This window comes from Pituophis catenifer, unplaced genomic scaffold (assembly GCF_029215685.1).
Source record: "Pituophis catenifer annectens isolate HBS135680 unplaced genomic scaffold, rPitCat1.0.hap2 SCAF_8, whole genome shotgun sequence".
Lineage (NCBI taxonomy): Eukaryota > Metazoa > Chordata > Lepidosauria > Squamata > Colubridae > Pituophis > Pituophis catenifer.
Genome location: NW_027256888.1, coordinates 53,301,318 through 53,325,321, shown reverse-complemented (window position 1 = coordinate 53,325,321; position 24,004 = coordinate 53,301,318). Strand labels below are relative to the sequence as shown.

At 38.2% G+C, this 24,004-nt stretch overlaps 1 protein-coding gene across 1 annotated transcript in view; it reads left to right on the top strand.

Annotated features, from left to right (window-relative positions):
• FREM3 (FRAS1 related extracellular matrix 3) overlaps positions 1–24,004 on the top strand; it is a 75,445-nt gene that overhangs the window by 34,836 nt on the left and 16,605 nt on the right. The window contains exons 6-15 of the mRNA XM_070948513.1: positions 2,702–2,953; positions 10,881–11,030; positions 11,507–11,716; positions 13,322–13,519; positions 14,466–14,630; positions 15,996–16,178; positions 16,354–16,484; positions 17,373–17,531; positions 21,381–21,684; positions 23,110–23,241. Of these exons, the coding sequence (XP_070804614.1) occupies positions 2,702–2,953; positions 10,881–11,030; positions 11,507–11,716; positions 13,322–13,519; positions 14,466–14,630; positions 15,996–16,178; positions 16,354–16,484; positions 17,373–17,531; positions 21,381–21,684; positions 23,110–23,241 (1,884 nt within the window). The remainder of the gene's footprint in view (positions 1–2,701; positions 2,954–10,880; positions 11,031–11,506; positions 11,717–13,321; positions 13,520–14,465; positions 14,631–15,995; positions 16,179–16,353; positions 16,485–17,372; positions 17,532–21,380; positions 21,685–23,109; positions 23,242–24,004) is intronic.

The window sequence follows — 24,004 nt, the reverse complement described above, 5'->3', positions numbered from 1 at the left end:
ATATATATATAGTATATATGTATATGTATTGTCTTAATGATAGAGGCTATTAATATTTTATGCAGTTACAATTATTATTTTTTAATGATGGGCATTATTACATTTTGCTGCATTGGCAGTGTTTTTAAGTAAGTAGTATGTGTATATGTATGTACCAATATGTATGTACCAATCGATCCGTACCAATCGGGTTTCAGGTCCGGATACAGCACGGAGACGGCATTAGTTGCACGAGTGGATGATCTCTGGAGGGCTCAGGACAGAGGTCATTCCTTCTGTTCAACATTTATATGAAACCGCTGGGGGAGATCATCCGTGGTTTCGGGTTGGGGTATCATCAGTACGCTGATGATACCCAGCTGTTTATATCCACCCCGAACCAGCCCAGTGATGCCCTCGACATGATGTCCCGGTGCCTGGAAGCGGTACGGATCTGGATGGGGAGGAACAGGCTTCGGCTCAACTCTGCCAAGACTGAGTGGCTGTGGATACTGGCATCTTGGTTTGAAGGAGAGATTCCTTCACTGGCTATAGGGGGTGAAATTTTGCCCCCTGTAGACAGGGCGCGCAACTTGGGTGTCCTTCTGGATTCATGGTTGAGCTTAGAAGATCATATAACAACCATGACAAGGGGGGCATATGCCCAGATTCGTCAGGACCGGCAGTTGCGCCCTATTTGGACTGAGATGCCCTACACAGTTACTCATGCGCTAGTTACCTCCCACGTTGACTACTGTAATGCTGTCTACATGGGGCTGCACTTGAGGACCACTCGGAGGCTTCAACTGGTACAGAATGCAGCCGCGTGGGTTGTGATGGGAAAATCCCGATACTCCCATGTTACACCCCTCCTGCGCGATTTGCATTGGTTGCCGATTGCCCTCCGAGTGAGATTCAAGGTGCTGGTGATGACCTATAAAGTCCTACATGGCTAAGGCCCAGGATATTTGGCGAACCATCTGCTGCCAGCAACAGCTGCCCATCACCCGGTGCGTTCTCACAGGGAGGGCCTGCTCCGGGTGCCATCAGCTAGACAGTGTTGGCTGGCGACTCCCAGGGGTAGAGCTTTCTCTGTGGGCGTGCCCACCCTTTGGAATCAACTCACCCTGAGGCTCCGGTTGGCTCCTGACCTTCGCACCTTCTGCCGCGAATTAAAAACATGGTTGTTCACATTGCCCAGCCTGGACTGAGAGGGTTTTTAAATTTTGGGGGTTTTAATATAAATTATATACGTACATTTATGTATTTTATATTTTTAACTGGTTGTTTTATTGTTGTGAGCCGCCCTGAGTCCTCGGAGATAGGGCAGCATATAAATTTTATTAAATAAATAAATAAAATAAAATGTGTTATTATCACATACTGCTAAAACATTTGCCATTACTTTTAACTGGGAAAACAGTACGTCATAGGCAACAATTTTTGAACCAAGGTACCTCAAAAGGGCTAACTTACAGAATGCCAGGATCCATTCCTCCTCAGGAAATGAAATTTGGGAAAGTTGTGGCTGCTTTAATTCCACTACTATACCACTTGGTCACATGTTCGTCATTATTGACTGACAATTTCCTGGCCATTCACATGATCCCTCGCTGTCTCCTCCACTGAGCAGCCACCACCTACCTACTGCTAGGAAAGGAAGGGGAGGGGAGGGAGGGAGGGAGATTTCTAATGCTCACTGCCAACTCGCCATAAGGAATTTCAATTTCTGACAAGAATTGGAAAGTTGCTCCTACTCCCACTGATGATGATGATGATGATGATGATGATGATGATTATTATTATTATTATTATTATTATTATTTTAATCTGATTTATATGCCGCCCTTCTCCGGAGACTCAGGGTGGCTTACAATGCGCTAAGCAATAGCCTTCATTCTTTTGTATATTTATACAAAGTCAGCTTATTGCCCCCACAAACTGGGTCCTCAATTTACCTACCTTAGAAAGGATGGAAGGCTGAGTCAACCTTGAGCCTTGGCGAGATTCGAACCTGCAGTAATTGCAGGCAGCTGTTCTTAATAACAGGGTGCTTTAGACCACTGTACTACCAAGGCTCTTTTGGCCTGTCCATGTTCGTGTTCTTCTATTCAGGTAAGAAATATCTCTGAAACAATCACCCAACAGGCCTTAGGATGTCTACTTTTCTTCTAAAACTAACCCGGAGAAAATTGGAAAAAAGGAGGACTTCAGAAATTGGACTTTGAGCATCACGCTATTGTTTTCAGCCTGGAAATTGAAAAAAAAAGAAATTATGTCATATGCTGCTTTCTGCTATCTGTAATTTATTACACATGCACACAGAGATAAAATGGTGGATACCTCTTTAAAGCAGTATGCCTCCTAATATTGGGAGTGTCCTAACCCTACTCCACCCTGTTGGGTTTCTGAAGACACATTTTTTTTCAGGAAAACATTTGGGGACAAAGAGAATTGACTTATACTTGTTAAGTGGCATAGAGATATTAGGTTGTTATGATTCTGGTTTTAATTCTGTATTTGCTTGATGTAAAACCACTGATAGAACCACAAGCATTTGAACATTGTATGCTACATGCTGTAGTTAAATGACTATAAATATAACAAAGTTTTATAATATAAAATATTATTATTTGAAATATAATGTGTACTATACAGACACAAAAATAAATATTGTAAATGTAATATATATTCACTGTTGTTTATTTTCTTTTTCTTTAAGGAACTGCCACTGGCACAATTCCTTCTACAGTCTTGTCATATTCTGACTACATATCTCGCCCTGATGACCATACCAGTTTAATTCGCTTTCATAAGGATGAGAAGGAGAAAATATGCCGGGTCATAATTATTGATGATTCACTTTATGAGGAAGATGAAAATTTTAATATCACTTTAAGTATGCCATTGGGTGGAAAAATTGGAGCTGAATTTCCCAGTACTAAGGTCATCATTTTAGATGATACAAATGATCGTGAGTAGAAAGAATAATGATAGACATCTTTTCAAAGTTTATAACATTTGGTGCATTTATTCAAGTTTTGGTTCCTGAATACTTACTCCCTCACTTCATGAGGTCATGAACACATTAGTCACTTTCTGTATTTATCTACATAGTCATTATCTCTCTATCTCTATCATCTCTATCTCTTATCATCTCTATTTGTCTCTCTATCTTTCTATCTCTAGATCTCTTTCTAGCTCAGTTTCTCTTTCTCTCTTTCTCTCTCTGTCTATCTGTCATTTATCCATACGTATGTATGTCTTAGATCCTCAAACTATGGCCCGCGGGCTGGATACGGCCCGCCAATACAAAGTATCCGACCCACGGAGTAATGTGATTAAGCCCTGCCCGTCACTGTGGGCCTTATCTTCCAGCGAGCCATCTGGAAGGCCAGCTGAGGGGTGATCTTGTCAGTGCAGCCTTGAAAAGCAGGTCTGGGCTTGTAAAGTACTGCTTTAAATTAAAAGTCTTTTTTACAGCCATGTGAACCAAGACCGGTGTTTCAATAGGAGAGGGGTTGGTGCTACCTTGAAAAGCAACTCTGGGCTTGTAAAGTACTGCTTTAAATTAAAAGTCTTTGAAAACAATTTAAACAGGAGCTTAGGAAGAAGAAAGGCAAAAAAAATGGACTGTTAAAATTGGCCACGCCCACCCAGTCACATGACCACCTAGCCATGCCCACTCAGTCACATGACCACTTAGCCACAGCCACCCAGCCAGTTTGGGCCCCCCAACAGTCTGACGGACTGCGAATCAGCCCCGTTTAAAAAGTTTGAGGACTCCTGCCTTAGATTATAGAATCATGTTTTCAATCATAAGTCATAGTTTAACTGGTATATATTATTTGTTCTATCTGGACATTTTGTTACACTTTTAGATGCAACAAGTTTCTATTTGGGGTCTAATATTTTTTTTTTCATTGTTTCAGCTTTTACTTTAGATTTTAAAAATCTATTTCTTGGAAAGTTGAACATTTGAGACATAACTCTCAGATTATTACTTAAAAGCAAACTTTGTTCGATCTGGACTATGGAAAACACACACTGTTGCACAAGAATATTTGACTCATAAATAATAAAACAGTTCTCTTCAACTGTGTGATTGAAACTTGATTTGGTTCCCAAATTCTTCAAAGCAGATTTTGATAGGAGATGTTTCTCAGCCAAAGTTGTCTGCACTACTGGCAGAGATGCTATATTAGATTCTCAGAGGCTTGTTATATTTAAATGTCTTTGAAGTAAAACTTCAGTCATCATTTGATCCATTAAATTTAAAAGGGGACTAACAACAACTGACTTTCACTACAATCATATAACTGTCTGCTCAGAACTGTATTCTACATCTATATTAGTGCTAGGCACTTATACTTGGAAATAAAACCCCTTGAAGTATTTAACTTACTTCAATTGCTTTGTTCTACAAATTCCATTTCTAACTTATTCCTTTTAATGTATGTATATTCTATATAAATCCAAAAGCAATACAGATTTGATATTTTAATTTTTTAGGAGATGTATTGCTTACATCAGCGGCCCCCAACGTTTTGAGCATCAGGGACTGGTTCTGTGGAGAGAGGTTTTTCTGCGAACTGGAAGGGATGTGTTTTCATGTGCTGCCTGCATCCTGCGGATGGGGCTTCGCTTGTTTGTGTGGCCTGGTTTCTGGCATGTCATGGCTCGGTGCCAGTCCACAGACTCGGGTTGAGGACCCTTGGCTCATGATTATGCAATGGAAAACAAATTATAGTAGTATGCAATATCTATCACTGGCCTATTACAAGCATCTGACTCTGCCCATAGATATATGTAAAATTGCATCTATACCCTTCAGATACTCAGCAACTCTCCTGTAAATGAAACATTTGGTTTAGTAGTAAATGAGGCTGAGTAGATGAGGCTGTCTGACCTAACAATACATGAGAAAGCTTTAATTGTTTTTACATGTTTATGATAAACTGTCTCCATTCTTTCTAGAAATGCAAGAATTCATGTCAGAAGTTGGGAGTTAGAGGGAAAGGAAAGCATAAATGAGTTTCTTCAGTAAAAAATGGTAAAGACTGGAAAAAGGAGACCCCAAGAGAATGGAGTTGGTCATGCCATAATAGCTTCCTTATTAAATAGAACGAGTATAAAGTGCATTACACTTTTCATTTGCATGGCATCCCTCTTACTTGTCCTGTTCTTGCTAACAAAAAAGGAGGATAAAGAGAGAATTAAGCAATTGTAAAAATCAGAGAGCTATTTTCTTTCCCAGATTTTAAAGGCCAGAAGAGGAAAATACTTCCTGGGGGGGAAAAAAACTTCTCCATTTGGCAACAAAAGATGAACCGTCTTCCATGCTGTGTACTTGTCTCAAGACTAATGGCATTAATGGGCCCAACAATCAGAGTTCCCAGTGTGCTTCTTATCTCAACTTGATTTGGCGTCAGGAAACCTGCCTGTCTCAGTGCTCACAGAACTGTATTTTGTTTTTAAGTAAAGGATTTCAGAGGATCAGCTGCTGATTGTAACATTCAGAGACGATTCTCATAAAAGTGAATACCATTGTGTTTTAGGAGCACATTTCCTAAGCTACTACCTACTTAAATATTTGAGGGAGGGTGGAAAATACTTGGAAATGCCTTAGCAGGTAGCAGTTTGGTTTCAGTTGTTAAGCAGAGTCAGGTCTGGTTAGCACTTCAGTGGGAAACCACTGAGGAATACTAGCAAGGCACAGTAAACTGAAAAGTTGAAAATATTCTAAAAAAAGGCAGCAGTCAACCATTTCTACATAATAGCTAAGAAAATTATAGACTGAACCCATTTAATTAGCAGAAGTGAAGCTCAATTTTAGAACGTTATGTTCAACATTTCTGGAGCTGGAATTCTTGAGTCAGACCACTATAGCGCTATTATAGACTTATATACTGCTTTTAGTGCTTTACAATCTATAAGTGGTTTATAGAGTCAGCATATTGCCCCCAACAATCTGGGTCCTCATTTTACCAACCTCAGAAGGATGGAAAGCTGAGTCAACTTTGAGCCAGTCAGGATCGAACTCCTGGCAGTGAGCAGAGTTAGCCTGCAATACTGAATTTGTGAAAGATCTACAAGACCAGTTCCACGAATGATTAAATTGCAGCTAAATATATATAAGTTAAGATCCAGCTAAATGGATACAGGGGGATGCTTGGGAATATGGTAGTGTTGCAGCTAGGCTTCATTTACTAATGTCGGAAAGGACAGTCTCATTTCTGCAACCCAAAGAAAGTGCTTAATTTCATTCTGTATAGTAAATGAGGTACCCCTGCCAGGCATCACCATATTTGCAGCTGAGCACATGTTAAGAATGTTGGCTATTCCATAGGGTGTTTATACAGTATGTGTCTTGATATGGACATTTGGAAGGGAAAATTTATTTGGGGTTGGGTAGATGGGATGCGGTGGCTCAACGGCTAAGACACTGAGCTTGTGGATCAAAAAGTCGGCAGTTCAGCGGTTCAAATCTCTAGTGGGGATTCGAGCCGCTCCCGTGTAACGGGATGAGCTCCCATTACTTGTCCCAGCTTTTGCCAACCTAGCAGTTCGAAAGCACGTAAAAAATGCAAGTAGAAAAATAGGGAGCACCTTTGATGGGAAGGTAACAGCGTTCCGTGTGCCTTTGGCGTTTAGTCATGCCGGCCATATGACCACGGAGACATCTTCGGACAGCGCTGGCTCTTTGGCTTTAAAACGAAGATGAGTAATGCCCCCTAGAGTCGGGAACGACTAGCACATATGTGCGAGGGGAACCTTTACCTTTACCTTTAGATGGGCAGGCAACACTTCTCAAGCTTCCCTGAAAAAGTTGCAAGCGCCTGTGAGTGGATCAAAATTCAGATGGGTTCCTATCACATTTCTTTAAGGGAGAAAATTTATTTATTCAGGAAAATTAATTTGGAACTTTTCTTAAACATAGGTCAGTTCTTTTCCTACTTATTTCTACTTCCAAATTGCCAGTATGATGTTGCAGCAGACATCTCTGATAACAAATAAAGAACAGATTTTTACATATCAGTACAAGACGTTAGGGTACCATCTCCTGTGCTACTGCAGAGACTGAATCAGCAAAGATACCTTCAGTCATAGAAAAGGGTACATTGTACAGAATACATTGTACTCCTTTAATGCTTTTAGTGCATATTGCATGAATTTGTCTAATGGTCTTCAAAAAATCTATTTCAATGAAGCGGGCATCTGATAGCAAAGATATCCATTTGTTAAATTTTAAACCCTTTTGCAACTTACTACAACTTGCAATAAGAGAAATAATAGCATGTCAGCATTTATTTCAAATGTATTGCATGTTGCTATTAGTTGCAATGGGAGAGAAAGGAAGCGACAACTGCAGACTATGCCAACAGATATGCATCAGGACTAGGATATTGGAGTATTATATGGAGAGGGAAAAGTGTTGTCTTGAGTCCAACAAGGAGTGTAAGGAAAATATTTCTGCCAGTGAGAAAATGGCTTGTCAACAATTCTGGTAAATTACCGCAATGGAAAGGGAAAAATCAGTGTGTCTTTTCACAGTAATAAATTGGCCAGAAGCACAAATAAGTTAACTCAGCTTCCCAAGTCAAATAATATTCTAAATTGTTGCAAAACCCTAGAGAAGAAGACATCTGAAAAGAGGTTTCATATGATTGAGAAACCTTTTCCAACCTGATGTCTTTCAAATGTGTTGAGTTTCAGTTCTATAGACTTCAGCCAGATATTAGTCATGCTGGTTGGAAGTAGTGGAAACTGAATTTAAGACAACTGAGGGAATCAAGGTGGGGATGAATGAGCCAGATGATATAGCAAAGGAACAGTTATTTAAATCCTACATCTTTTGTAAAAATTTTGAAAGACATTGCTTTGAGCACCATGTAGAACACTGGGCATTCCTTATTTAGAAGTATTGGGAGAGCTTGACTTTCTTGGACTAATTGGCTGCCATTCTATGAAGAATTGAATTCTGTTAGTGAACAGCAAGAAATGAATATGTAGAATTGTTTGAAAACTGACAACAGTACCCATGTACTGTTCTTAAAAACCTTAAAAAATAAAACCTGTCCAAAGTATAGGAGGTAGTAAAGATCACATAATCCCCCACTTGGTATTTTCCAATGAGGCTGTTGTTTTCAGGATTTCCAGCCAGAATTTTAAGTCTATAGTTTCTGATTTCTGACATATAAGAGAATCGTAAGCTGGGGTCTCGGGATTAAAGTTTGTTTGTTTAATCCAGAATCTATTTTGTAATCTGGTAAAAGAATCAGATTTTGATTCTGTTTAATACGATGTCAATACAACATATGTTACAAATACTGTTGTTTTGTATTGTGAAAATTGTATGTCTTTCATATTAAATAATGCATATAGAACTGATAGGAAGGTTTAGTTTTAACTAATTTTAGAAGGTAATCAGTGGTTTACTTGCTCTGTACAGTATCATGACAGCTAGTGACCTATAAGACCAGCAAACAGCTCATGTTTCCTATTAAAGAAAAAGCAGCATAATAAAGTACTCAAGACCAAAAAAAATCTAGTCCTTTGATCTTCCATCTAGGGGTAAACAATATGGGTTTTGTTACTGCCCCTTGATCATACTCTAGGAAGCTGTGGATTCTATATTATTTAACTGTTATGCAGAAACATGCTGCCTGATCATGTGTAACTCAACAAAGGATCCAGTTATACGATAATGAGCTTTGAAGATGGAGATGCAAACAACTTGTGATTTTACAAGGAAGTGGAAATCTTACCATGGTTTTTTCTACAGGAATGTTTAAGTGGCAGGGCAGGTAGAACAGGTTTCAGCACTGGCACACATGTTTCTCAATTGTGGAGGGACCACTGGGGAATAGCCAGCCTGAGCAAACACTCAGGGCCTCTTTGAGAAACCAGAAATAGCTTTTAAATGAGTAGTTTACACAGAACATTATACTGCTGTACAAAAGTGAGGAGGCTAGTATTTTTAATAATAAAAGTATTTTTATTTACTTATGAAACGGCTAATAGATAAGAAAATAAAAGGGTTTAATGCATAATTAGAAGTTGAGATTATAGCCATCCCTGCCTTTGGGAGGGGTGAATGAAAATCTTAAACATCAATGGTCACAGGAATCATAATTTAAGATATAATAAACAGTTAATGTTTTGCTTTGTCTTTAATTTGCAATTACGTTATCTGATTTAAATTATATGCTATTCAAAAAGTATTCCTTAGCTTCCCTTTGTGATTAAAGCTCATGAGTTAATATAGATTGTACAAACTGATTACTAATATGAGGAAATGTGGATTTATAGTTCTACCTTTGAGAAACACCTGGGTTGCTTCTAAGCTATTGCCTATATGTTTTATTAATAATTCATGAAATAGGCATTGATCAATATTTCTGCATTTTTAGAAGACATAATTACACGCTTTTGCAAAGCTGGAGATATACAGGTTCTTCCTTCCATTTTATCCCTTACAATAAAATGTAAGAGTATTATCATATATAAATTTTTATTTGGCATTGGCTTTCTTTTGTGTTGTTGTTATCAATATCCAATCTACAAAAGAGATCTTTACTATCCACAGTACACTGACCTTTTCAACTTCACAGGTTAAAGTTTTAGATGCGTTTTCACAGTTATACTACTCTAGAAAATGTTGTTAGGTTGCCATTGGCAAAATAATCTGAGAATGAATTCAAAGTCTGATTTATACCCCACATATTTACATCATTATATTTTTTGAAAATTGATTTTAATTGCAGAGAGCTATGCACATGAAAATATATATAATACAAATATCTGTTCAGATTAAGGATGATAGTTTGAAGGAGAGAGGAGAACACCATTAACAAAAAGATGACAAGGGAAAGATAGAGTAAGTCTGGGACATACAGAAAATTTGTATAAATGTCTCAGTCTGTTATCCTAACCGTAATCCTAACCTGCAAGGTAAACAAGACTGAGAAACCATAAAGGTCAGTGCTATTTTTACTGACAGTCCTTGTTTAGCAACCGCAAATGGGACAGGCAGCTCTATCACAAAGCGCTATGGTTGCTAAGTGGAAAAATCAAACGGCCCCGAAGGCCTTACAACATAACTTCTCATTCTGTTGTTAAGTGTGACATTATCTCACTTAACAATTTGTGGTTTTACTTCTGTGTTCAGCATTAAATCTGCTTTAGGAAGCCAGTTAGGAAGCATGAGTAGCAATAACATAACTGTGGGATGCTGCAGATATAAGGATTGGTTGCAAAGCTAGGTTTTGGTTTTTTTAGATAATAAAAAATAAAATTAGTCTATAATTAAGGACTACCTGTATTATAACAAAATCTTGCAAGTTTGAATGTGCTTCCCACACTTCCAATTTACCTTCATGTGAATTAGGGTTTGCCTGAGTCATTTTCTCACATAATTTATCGGGGATTACCTACCATTGCCTTGATAGCAATTCTTCTTCAAGGCAATCCCTTCCACCCTTTGCCAGATAGGTCTCCCTAATTCACAAGGAAATAAGGAGGAGGGGAAATAAGGGGGAGGGGATAAAATCCAGATTTTCAGGATTATAGTAAATATAAATAAATGTAGTTAATTAAATCTACTAAGAACATGAAGGTTACATATGTTAATGCATGTTCTCCACGACTTTCTCTGATCTTGACTCAGCACGATCTAGGAAATGTTGGGGACATTAAAAATAAAACCAAAAATATTGACAGATCCCCTATTTTATGTCAGCTGACAATTGTTAACTTTTTCACATCTCCAAAATTATTTATCTTTGTTTTCCTTTTTCTTAACTGCCCAGATGACTAAATACAAGAAGTCTGATCATTGATTTTTTTTAAAAAAAAAAAATGATTACCATTTTCTTTTTTATCTTTGTTTTATGTCCCAGAACCTGCTTTCTATTTTGGTGACACTGAATATTTTGTTGCGGAGAGCGCTGGTTATGTAGAAGTTCGTGTTTGGAGAACTGGAACAGACTTGTCCAAAGCAGCCACTGTTACTGTGCGCTCCAGGAAAACTGAACCAGTATCTGCAGAAGGTGAATTGTTTCATCTGTATTACTAATATATCTGCTCAATAATCAAATTATCTAATTAAATTATATGCTGTACCACTATCCTCAAAGAAAAAAAATGCATTTCAAACTTGAGAAAATAAAATTAAATTCCCTGTGCTTTGCTCATTCCAATTCCTGTATGTCAGTTAAGTTTAGAATTTTCTTGTCATAATCTCAAAGTAGAGATGAAAACAAGAAAAGCCAGTGATGGTTTTCCTGTGACAAAAAGAGCTTTAATTTGTCCAAATTGTAGTACTCAGATTTTGATTATTGTAGCCTTTTAATTGATCTCCTTTTGACATTCCGGAACAGTTCTCTAAAAGTGATGGAAAGTTTTAATTGTCCTATGTTTAGGTGTCCAAAGTACATGAAAAAAGCATTTAAAAATGTATATAAGCTGCTAACTGCATCATATGAACATTACTGCACACATAATTACATTTTGTCTCTTTTTGTAGCTGGAGTTGATTATGTTGGCATAAGCCAAAACATGGATTTTGCTCCTGGTGTAAACATGCAGACTTTTCGTGCAACTATTTTGGATGATCTAGGACAGCCGGTTCTTGAAGGCCCCGAAAAGTTTGAACTTGTTCTCCAGATGCCAGTGAATGCAGTGCTTGGAGAGCCAAGCAAAGCTACTATCATCATAAATGATACCATCACTGATTGTAAGCATTGCAGATGGTTTTCTATAAATTGACACAAAATATTTTCTGGTAAAATTAGAAGATAACATGCATAGGTGCATACAAGACAGTGCTAAAACTGAATTTGGAAAATAGAACCTGTATTTTAAATGGAAAGTATAGCTAGGAATTCTGAATTTTAAGGAAAGCATTCCTTCCTTCCTACCTAGTTACCTACCTAGCTACCAAGATAATATTAGGATACATACTATACTAGAGTTCATTATAAATATGGTGAAGCATCCTAAACTACACTTTACTTCCAGAAAAGGATGGAATGTCTAATGCAAATCTTACAGGTCTGGATTTTGGCTTTTCTTTTTTTAAAAAAAATGATATTAATTAGTGGAATCATTTTATCATTATTTTCCTTCATTTTAAATAATTTTGAAGGCATTTTTAATTTTGCCTTCTAACAGCATCCTTTGAGTACAATAGAAAATGGCATTGCTAAATATCTTGAAGCTTTCATTGGCAACTATTCAAACATGAAGAAAGTAATCTTCATGCCAATTAAAGACAAAATTAGAACAAAGTATCTTACTAATAGTATGTGACACAATTGTCTCCAATCTGATGCCTTAAAAACTTGAACTTATTCCCATCATCTTTAGCAAGCAGCATTAATATCAACTAATTATTTGGAGTTTGAAAGTTCAATATACCTGAAGGAAACAAGATAGAGAATGCCGCTCTAACAAAATGCACACTGAGAAATCAAATTTTAACTATAGGTAGTACTCGACTTATGACCGCAATTAACGCCAACATTTCTGTTGCTGAGCAAGAGAGTTGTTAAGGCCATTTTATGACCTTTCTGGCCAAAGTTGTTAAGTAAATCACTTCCAGGTATTAAGTTACCAACATGATTGTTAAGTGAATCTAGCTTTCCCATTGACTTTGCTTGTCAGAAGGTTGCAAAAGACAATCACATGACCCTGGGAATCTGCAACTCCCAGTCATAAATAAGAGTCAGTTGCCAAGTGTCTGAATTTTGATCACTTGACAATGGAATGCTGCAATAGTCATAAGTGTGGAAAACAATCAAAAGTCACTTTTTTCAGTGCCATTCTAACCCCTAAACAATCACTAAATGAACTGTTGCAACTCAAGGACTTACCATATTTTTATGGTTTTTGTTTTAATTCTTTATACAAAACAATTCCATCAACTAATTCATAAATATAATGCAGTGGTTTTTTTTATCTGTTAATTCATTAATCATAATCTATAAATGACATAGGTAGAACCTATGCCATACCATAGGTATTTATCATACTGTATAAACGTAACTAATTTATTGATAAGGTAATCAACTATATAAAAAACACAAAAATATAGTCTTGGCTGACAAATTAAAATAAAAGGGGTGCCTATGTACAGGGTATAGAGCAGTATATATTCAGATAAGTGAGTCACCTTTACAAGTTACCCCAATTGTTTTGATATAACAAGTTCTTAATTGAGCAGCCCTGATTATAAATTTGATAGTTCTGCTAATTATCTCTACATTAGTACAGAGGTGAACTTAAGTGAGGTGGATATGACAATGGAATGTAAATAGAATAATTCATATTTCTTTTGCAGTACCCAAAGTCCAATTTAAGGAACCTCTCTACATTGTGAATGAAAAAGATGGTCAGGTAGAAGCTATGATCTCACGAAGTGGAGATGTTAATCATAAGTCTACTGTCCGCTGCTACACTCGCCAAGGCTCTGCCCAGGTTATGATGGACTATGAGGAGAGACCAAACACAGATGACTCAATAATAACATTCCTACCAGGTAAGATCTCCTTTTAAATAAAAAAGCTTCCCAGCAAGCAACTTGTTGCAATGATAAAAGATATGACCATACTCATAATTTTAGGCACCATGTAGTCACTCCAAGCCCTATTTTAATCATTTTTCTAACGTGTGTATGTGTGTTGGGGTGTTTGCATTCAGATATACAGTACTATATTCTGTACATATACAAATTAGACATGAAAGTTTAGTGAATGTAAAGCTAGAAACATAGATTCTCATGTTACTGCATAATCCATTAATTTTGCTTCCATTATGAAGAAACTAGTTAAGCCTTTATTACTCAATGGTTATAGAAACATCACTATAAAAGATTTGTGAATCTCAAGTATTTTTTAAACTCTTTGTCTGAACAGAGCAGTTGTAGCAACTGCCTGATCAAGCAGATTTTATTAAGGATTCTTTTTGCTTTCCTGTTTTTATTATTGTTGTTTAAATTTATCATTTTTATTCCTATGAAGTTTAGAGGGGAAAAATTGGCATATAAATTTTGTTATGGATATTTTGGACAAAAATTCCTTGCATTGGAGACTTGGATGCATTGGAGACCTGGATCATTAAGGGGAACTGAAGCTTGAAACAAATCAATTTTTCAAGATTGATTATTTCCAGTATTCAGTGATTACATAAGATAATATGTAATGTTAGTGCCTTACTCTTTAATATGGATTCTGAACTTAAATGGTAGATTCTGCAGTCTTGGCTGAACTGGCTGGTCTTGAAAACTAAACAATTGGATTTGGCCAATATTTGGCTCAGGACCACCAGGAAATTCCAGGGAAGATTGAGAAACCATATTGGAATATGTTAATGAAAAACTGGTTTCATAGTGTTGTAAAACAAACAAACCTAAATGGACACATCCACCAAGTCACCAAGAGTCAAAATATACTGTAACAGCTACCCTGGCTTTTTGCTTCCTAAAGGAGAGATAGAGAAACCCTGTTTTGTGGTTTTGGAAGATGATGCTATCTATGAAGAGGAGGAAGAGTTCAGACTGGTGCTTGGGACTCCAAAAAGTACTTCTTCATTTGGTGCTTCCATTGGGGAGCTAAAAGAAGTGCTGGTGAAGATTAAGGATGAAGAAGACAGTAGGTTGATGAGCTATTTGCTATTCTTTCAATTAGAGGACCTTTAGATTATTATTTCAAGGGACATCAAACTGGACAGTTACTGTATTATATACGTAAGAAAATTAGGATTCATTTATATATTGCTAATCTCTGCATTCAAGGACAGCGCTTCTAAGATATAAAATAAAGCCATGAAAAAGAAGTCAAATGGTCAATAACTTTTTGTTAGATAATAGTAAAATGGCTGTTTTCCTTCAAAATTACCCTAAACCACATCCTCTAATAAAATAAATAGTTTAAAATAAAATACCCTTTGTTTTATTATCTTTTTCTGGATGAGCATTACATTTTAATGTGTATCAGATAAAGCATTAAATTGGAGTTTTTCAGAAATTAAATATAATTAAAAATATATTAAAAGTACTTAAAACATTAATCACATGTAATCAATAATTTCTCCCTTTTGTCACCTTAAAAATTACAATGCAGTGACATGTTTTGAGCAATTTCTGAAGGTAACATATTGTGAAATATGGGGTACAAGCTGTACACCTCTGTTTCAAAATGTAGAAATGTTTAGCCCTCCTCCTCCACTGAATAAAATAAAGTACTAAATGAAAAGACTGGAATGGAGAGAAAACTATAGCTGAATATAAATTGGTCATGTTTACAAATACTTTATGCCTGCTAGGAGGTTTTGTATTATAGCCCCTGCTTCCATCAAAAAAGTTTACCAACTTTCAATTGTTTAATAGCCTATTATGAAATTCTTCTTAATACTTACTTAAAATCTTTTTTTTTTTTCATGTGTACCCTCTGGTACAGACTTTCCCTATGTAGTTACAGAAAACAAACTGCTCAATGTTATAAATAATTTCTTCTAACATTACCTCTGTACCTCTGGACAGTCTAAGAAAGAGGCTCTTATAGTGCTTCAGAAAGTAACTATTCATAATCTAGCTCTACTATTCAGGGATTTAACTCACACCAGCACAGAGTGATGGGAATCAGTTTTGATTTATATTCATCCAACTCTAGTATTGCATATAGTGACAAAATAGAATGTATTGAAATAAAATTAAACCCTGAGTGTAAACAATGGACTTTTCTAGGTGTTTTATAAAGTTTAATCTTAGAAAATTCTGTATCATCTTCCTTTTATGATTTAAACTGATCAATTGATTTTCATAATGACATTTTTCTTGCCTTGTCATTAATTAAATTTAACACAAATCACATTGCTAAATAATAAATTGAGCGGATTAAGCAAAATGTTATTTTCTTGGTTAGGACTTCTTTTCTGTCTCAGACTATTCTTAAAAGCTATACTGAAGTTTAGCCTTGATTGAAAGGAGAAGTTGACATTTTCCAGTTGTCTTGCAGAACCAATGATTACATTCTCTGAGGTGAAATACAACATTCAAGAACCACAGGAGCCTGGAGAAATTGCAGTTTTAAAGATCCCAATCTTGCGACTTGGAGATACTTCCAAAGTTTCTATTGTAAGAATACATACTAAAGATGGTTCAGCTACTTCTGGAGAAGATTATAATCCAATGTCTGAGGGTAAGAATCTGATCCTAAATTGAACATTGCAGCAAATGTTAATGCATAAGATTTTTTTTGTAAATCTGAAATTATATATATTTTTAATGCTACAAAACATGAGCGCAAAAATCTGATGAACATTCATATTTCACAGATATGACCCAAATTGCTCATTTATTATTTTTCATTTTAGATATTGAATTTAAAGAAGGAGAAACAGAGCACTTTGTGGAGGTTGAAGTTTTGTATGATGGAGTGAGAGAAATGCGTGAAGCATTTACAGTGCATTTGAAACCTGATGAGAATATGGTGGCTGAGACACAGGTAAATACCCAAGTGGTTTCCCCTGTATTTTGCATTCAGCTGAGGATGATTCAGAAATGTCAAAAGCATTAACAACCTTAGCTTTTCAGAATTCATAGAAGTCTGCTGTTGGAGACCAAACTGGAAGCAAAGCCTTTGCTCAGACCTGCTTCTATTCTTTGGAAAGTTTAGAAGCATTAAATCCAACCATGCATTCAGCATTAAGAAAGATTTAATGCTTTGGCTTGATTTAAAATCTCTACCTTTAGACTGACCATTAGGCTGACAAAATAAGTGTTGGTGCCATCCAATAATATCCAATTGCCTCTCAGTGAAAAATAGTTCTAGCATGCTTGAATTCTAGATCTGAATCTATATCTTTCTAGCAAATATGGATTGATCCCTCTGAAGATGTATCAAGATGAATTAGCCATAGGTGTTTCTTTTATCAAATAAGATGGAAAGCAGTTTCCTTTTTGATATGTTTTTAGAGGCATGGAATGGTTCTATTGATTCTCTTTGTCCAGTGAATAATTTTTTCCTCTAACAAAAGTAAACCTTTAGATTCATCCTTCAGAATGAATAATAGTGGCATAAGACAAGCCTTATGACCCTACATCATAAATCAGGTTTAAGATATCGTGAAAAGGAATAAATTGATAATTGTTTCATATATTTTAGTTCTTGGTTATTATATTTTATTATGAGAAAGTCTTCATGATAGTTTGTACTTCAGTGTCAAAATTAATCGATTTTGAATGGTATGCTCCTTGAACTTATATCTTCATATTCTTCATTCTGTTATTTCTGGATAGATTAATTTTAACATTTAATATATTATGTATAATGTAGCTGGTTACAGAAGCTTTACATTTAGAGATAGAAACTGTTTATGTTTTTTCCATTCAGATGAATAAAGCCATTATATACATTGAAGAAATGGATAGCATGGCAGATGTGACTTTCCCAGCTGTGCCACAAATTGTATCACTTCTGTTGTATGATGACACTGCCAAAAGCAAAATAAATCCCCACCCTCCCAATGGATATCCTATTGTGTGTGTAACGGTACGATCCATCTTTTTTCAAGTTATAATGTCTTAATTTTTCTACTTCTAGATGGAAAAAATATCTGGGATTAATCTTTTAAGCTTCTGGAAGGTTCCATTTTATCAGTTCATACTGTCATTTACTTGATTATCAGTATCTATTTAAAGACATAGAAAGTTTAATGTGGAGGACATTAGTTATAGTTTTTGTTTCACGTCCTCTCAAAATTTTGCTTATGGAAAAAAATCATGTTAATACCAATTTCACAGAAAAGAGACTGATATGAAGGAATAAGAAGGTCTGCTTAATATTACATTTGCATTCTCCATAGAATTAAAACTTCATCTAAATCTTCTTGCAACTTCCTAGATAATCTACTGATACTTCATTTCTTACTTTCCCCTGATTTTCTAATAGATATGATATCAATATCTTTTTTTCATTCAAGCTTTAATAAACTGAAGTCTTTCCACAGCATTTGGCTTTTACATTTAAATGCCAGAGTCAGTAATACTTAATTCTCAACTAGGATGAACAGATTTATGAAGTGATAACAAGAATAAGGAATTTGCTAAATACTCTAGTGCAGGGGTGTCAAACTCTATTTCATTGAGGGCCGTATCATGGTTGTGTTTGACCTTGGCCAGGGTGTGTGTGGGTGGCCAGGGGTGTGACTATGGTGGGCATGGCCATGGGACTCGTGTTGGGGGGGGCACCTATTGTGTCAAGTGCTAAGGCAGGACTTCCCTGAGATCCTCCCTCACTCTCATAATCTCCTTCCTTCCTTCCTTCCTTCCTTCCTTCCTTCCTTCCTTCCTTCCTTCCTTCCTTCCTTCCTTCCTTCCTTCCCTTCTTTTTCCTTCCCTCTTCATTCTAATTTCTTCTTCCTTCCCCTCTTTCCTTATTTTTCCTTCCTTGCTCTCTTCTCATCTTTTCTTCTTTTTCTTTTTCTTTGTCTTTCCTCTTTCCCTTTCTCCTTTCCTGCCCCTTCTTGCATGCTCAAATGTTTTGCTTTGATAACCCTGTCAGCCAAAACTTTTCCTTCCACACTGGATCCTGCATTCAGCAAGTCAAACAGCAACCCATTTTTTGTCATGATATCAATAGAAGGGAGAGTCATTTATGGCACTTTATGGGCACTTGGCCTTTTTAGGAGGTTTGTTTTTGCTTTGAGAAGTTTGGATGGATTTTGAGGAGGTCTACATTGCACTGAATTTCAAGAAAGTAAAGTTGAATTGGCAGTGGAGGATGGGCAAAGAGGTGAATTGACAGCCTTCCAATGACACAGAGCCTAGAGGGATTTTGGTGGACTTTGAGGCATTTTCATTGGTATCAGGGAGTGGATCCCTGATCGTGTGATCTGTTGAAGGCTGGAATAGCATTGCTCTGGAACATCAGATTGCCATGAACCACAAGCCAGTGGTGGGTTGCCCCCGGTTCAGACCAGTTCTGTAGAATTGGTAGTAAAACAAGCAGGAGGCTCCACCCACCGACCCCGACGTCATCAGAATGCTTCTGTGCATGCGCAGAAGAGCACGCACGCGAGCGAAGCTAGCACATGTGCGCGGCCCCACTGAGAACCGGTAGTAAAGGTAAGTAGAACCCACTCCTGCCACAAGCCTTGTAGATTTTCTTTCTAAATGGGTTTTTCTCCAGATTTTGGGATAGAATTAGTGATGTGGCCACTTGGTATTTATTATTGGCTGTTACATAATGCCATTTTTTGTTTACAGTATTTGGTTTGTTTTTTTAAGTACTGTATTGTACTGTCTTACTTGAAGGTACCCCAAGGTCAATGTTGAGTTAGGGGAGCAACCTTATCAATGGAAATTATAAATACAGAGTCACAAATTCTACCTACTTTCTCCTCATCCTTCCTAGCCTTCCTTTCTTATAGCTCCTAGCTCTCCCTTTCATAAGGCAGCTTTTCTCCCTCACTTCAACCTGCAAGGTTGTGCTAAAAAACCTTTAAAAAGCTTCAGGACAGTAAAGGAGTTTAACTAAGGGCCATTTCCTCCACACACGGGGTGTTTTGTGCAACTTCCTTTCTAATAGCCATTTTTCTTTCCAGGGGCACACTACACAGCAAAATTCAAAGAAGTGTGATTTTCAAAGGACACCTGCATTTTAATTGGTTCAAAAATGCTCACAGATAAGAACTCAGTGCATTCCCCCGTCTCCTCCCCCAGCTCACCTAAACCTCTTCTGCTCTGCTTTCATCAGCCGTAGAGGACGGTGGGTTTGGTGGCAACCCTCTCCATTGCAGTTTGGACTCTTCCAAGAACCCTTAAATGGGGGGAAGGACATGTTGGCTGCCTCCCCTTGATGTGTGTCTCCCCCTCCTTGCCCCCTTTCCTCGGCCGCTCTTGGCCCAGAGCAGCCATTTAGCTTGGCACAGAAAGCTGGGGGCTACTGGCAAGGTCGGATGCATCTATTATTTTTAATGATGCTCAGCTGTGGCGCTGGAGGATGAGGACGGCCTCCTGCAGCACTCTGCCAGCCAAAATGGGGCATGGAGGAGGCTGCTTCCTGCCCCCTCCCACCCCAACAGCCCCAGCAATGGGAAGGGCAGGAAGAAGTCTCGCTGGAGGATGAGTTTTGAGGGAGGGGGCAGAGTGCGCAGGGGCTGCAGCATGGCGGTGATTGGCTGGGCTGTCTCAACACAACCCCACAATCTGTCTTTGTCCGTTGCCACCGCAACTGGGATTGAGCAGGCAGTTGCGCATCTGGCAGGCTGTGTGGCTGCCCGGGCATCTGGCAGGCCTGATCACATGCCTTCACATGCTGCTTGGACCATCAGCCCAGTGGTCACGGGGTTTGGACCTACCTGTGCTGCACAGGCTGCAGACTCCCAGCTGCCTCTTGGGCATGGGAGCTCCCTGCCTTTCCCGTTTGCCGGGGCCTTTGCAAGTGGGGCGGCAGGCATAAGACTCATCTCACATGTGCAGCGCAGTTAGAAGATTAAGTTGGATGGCTCCACTCCTGCCTTGCTACCTGCCTCCCTTTGCATCGTGGCAGCAGCACTGGCAGCAGGTGAAGGTAGATGCATGGGGTGGAGGCACGCAATCCAGCTAGCCAGATGCGCCAGATGACTGCCCAGTTGTGGTGGCCACGGGCAAGCAAAGACACTGTGAGACGGAGCATGCAATTGGGTGGGCAGCCGCCCAGCACTTTCTACGGGCCGGATAGCATGCCTCCTCCCCTGTGCCTCTGCCTGCTGCTTAGGGCCAGCCTGGCGGTCATAGCATGCCAAACACACCTGTGCTGCACATGCTGCAGAGTCTCGGCTGGCGGGCTGCTGCTGGACACCGTTGGCTCCCGCACACTCACAGTCTCCTGTGCGCTCTTCGGGGGATGTCCGGCAGGGATGGCCAGTCCCTTACTGTTTCCAGGGCAGCCTTGTGGGGCAAATCTCATTCCTACCCTCAAACAAAGCTGGTGCATGTGAGCAAGCAGCGAACCTGGGCCATGGACAGTTGTTTCCTGCATCCAGCCTTAGATCTGACCCACAGGGCTGCCCTACCATCTCGGCCCTGCCCCCTGTACTCACACCCCACAGCGGCCTCGCGAATCTAAGCCTGGCTGCTTTCCAGCCTGGATGGTTGCCAGCAGGTAAAAATGCACCCGGTTGGCCTGGGCCAGGCCAAGGCACCGCCGGCCAGTCCTTCCCTGCTTCCAGGGCAGCTCCACAGGCTGGATCGAACCACCTCATGGGCCAGATCCGGCCTGCAGGCCTTGAGTTTGACACCCCTGCACTAGTGAGACCAAAAGAGAGGAAAATCTTATTATGTCATCTTAATTAAGCATTTTCATGGCAAAGATTTAAACATAACTAAATGGATATATTGTATGCATCTTGCCATTTAGGCATGCAACCCCAAATACTCAGATTATGACAAGACTGGATCTATTTGTGCTGCTGAAAACATCAATGACACAGTGACCTTGTATCGTTGGCTTGTCAGTGCCCCAAGCGGCATGGATGGTGTGACCAGCCCGATGCGTGAAGTGGATGCCAATACTTTCTTCACTAACACCAAGTCAATTGCTTTAGACTCCATCTATTTCCAAGCTGGCTCCAGGGTTCAGTGTGCAGCACGTGCTGTCAAGGCCAATGGAGATGTGGGCTTAGAACTGTTGAGTCCCATCCATGTAATAAATAGACAAAAAGGTAAGTTTAATAAACCATTAAGTGATTCTGAACACTTTTATTCAGATATAACATTCTTTCCGAGAAATGTTTGTTTTAGTAATGAAAAAGATGGAACAATTAGAAGAGCAATTATTAACTTAATAGCAAAGGGAGTTAGATATGACATTCAACATTTGCACTTCAATACATTTATTGTAGTAAGTATAATTTTAAAAAAAGAAAAATAATTTATAATTAATACCTTTAAGAACCTGTGTAATTTAGCCAAGTGAAAAATAGAGATAGTAGCTTTATGACTAGGGTTGTTCCTCTGCATTTATGTCATTTGAAAACAAACTTACAACATTTTTGTTTCCATACATGTAAAGAAAACATAAAGTTGGCTTGCATAGTATCCAAAGGATCTGTGTTGCTTTAAGTCTGCATGTAATCTGATACTTCCTACAATTTGCCTGTGAGGGAAACAATTGTGAAAGGATTTCCAAATCTGTCATTTACATGTATTTGTGATATGTGTGTTGTAGATGTGAGCTGCCTGCTATTAGGGATATGTATCATGCCTTAAATTGGAAAATTGAGGATCAAACTATACATTTCTTAAATTTTAGTTCTGTCTGATTTTATATACTGTATATATATATATATATATATATATATATATATATATATATATATAATGTACACACATACAGAATAATACTGTATATAATGCAATATATACTATAAAAACTATATGTACACACACATATATATGCACACACACACATATATGCATTCACACACAAACAACAAGAGCTTCAATGATTATGTTAGTAACGTAATGACATTTGGAGAAAGCATTTAGACTTACAGAATTTCATATCAGGTATTTATCAGCATCAGCATTATCAGAATCAGCATTTATCAGCATCAAACCATGAGCATAAATAAAATTATATTAGGATACTACAGGTAGTCCTTGACTTACAACATTTCATTTAGTGACTGTTAGAAGTTGCAGCATCGCTGAAAAAAATGACTCATCGCTGAAAAAAGTGACATGATCATTAAAGCATTCCATGGTCATGTGATCAGAATTTGGGTACTTGGCAACTGGCTCATATTTATGACAATTGCAGTGTCCCAGGCTCATGTGATCAGCTTTTGTGACCTTCTGATGAGCAAAGTCAATTGGGAAGCCAGATTCACTTTACAACCGTATTACTGACTTAACAACTGCAATGATTCACTTAACAACTGTGGCGAGAAAGGTTGTAAAATGAGGCAAAATTCACTTAACAACTGCTTGCTTATCAGTGGAAATTTTGGGCTCAATTGTGGTCATAAGACAAAAACTTCCTGTACTTATTTTTCATAATTGTGTAAGTTACCCAGAGTCACATTAATGAGAGGCGTGGCTTGATTTAAATTGATCAATCAATAAATGGAGCTGTTTTCCTATAGGTCTGTGCCAACCACGTATTCTTGGTACAATTGGAGCAGAGCCTTTTTCAGCCAAAATTCATTACATAGGTCCTGATGATCCTGACTATCCAAACCTGATCAAGTTTTCGGTTACCATGCCTCATATAGATGGTAAGTACCAGACATATGTGCTACTAAAACCAGAACAACTGAAATAGTGCTGCACAATTGTCATCAGATTTTTGAAACAATGATTCAAAGACAATTTTTAATACTTATCCTCATCCTTGTTCATGCTTAACGTGCTTAACAAAGAAAGAATGTTATATTTATTCTTAAATATAAGAAACAGAAAATCTATTAGATTTAGTGGTGAAATGGAGAAAACTTGGAATAAGCAGAGTGGTTTTGGGAGTTGGACCATGAACTCCTAGAATCAATTCATGGACTTAAAAATTCTTTATTTTTTATTCTAGATAATGTTTCACCAAATGCTTAGATTTGAGGATTCAAATCTAATATGCATATATATGCATATGCACACAAACACAGACTTGTATATGCATGTTTAAATTAAAAAAAACAACAATATGGGTAGCCACCAGACGGTCTCTCGGGACCGCCAGCCCCTTCGCCTGTAAAGAGCCGCCTGTACAGCACAAAGGCGGCTCGAAAAACCCCATTTCCAGGAGGAAATGTGGGATAGAGCAGGTGAGTGTAGGTAGAGCTCTCCGTAGCCCCCAGGGGTTTTTTTTTTTTACTCTTGGGGGCGGGCGGAGGAAGCTCCCTATAGCACTCGCCGCCCGCTCCGGGCGTTGGGAGACTTCTGCCTTTTTGCAGAACAAGGCTACGAAGACAAGCTTCTTAAGATATTTAACAGATTAACTAAAGATGATGAGATTTGGATCTGGACCTGTGACCCTAAATTGCAAGT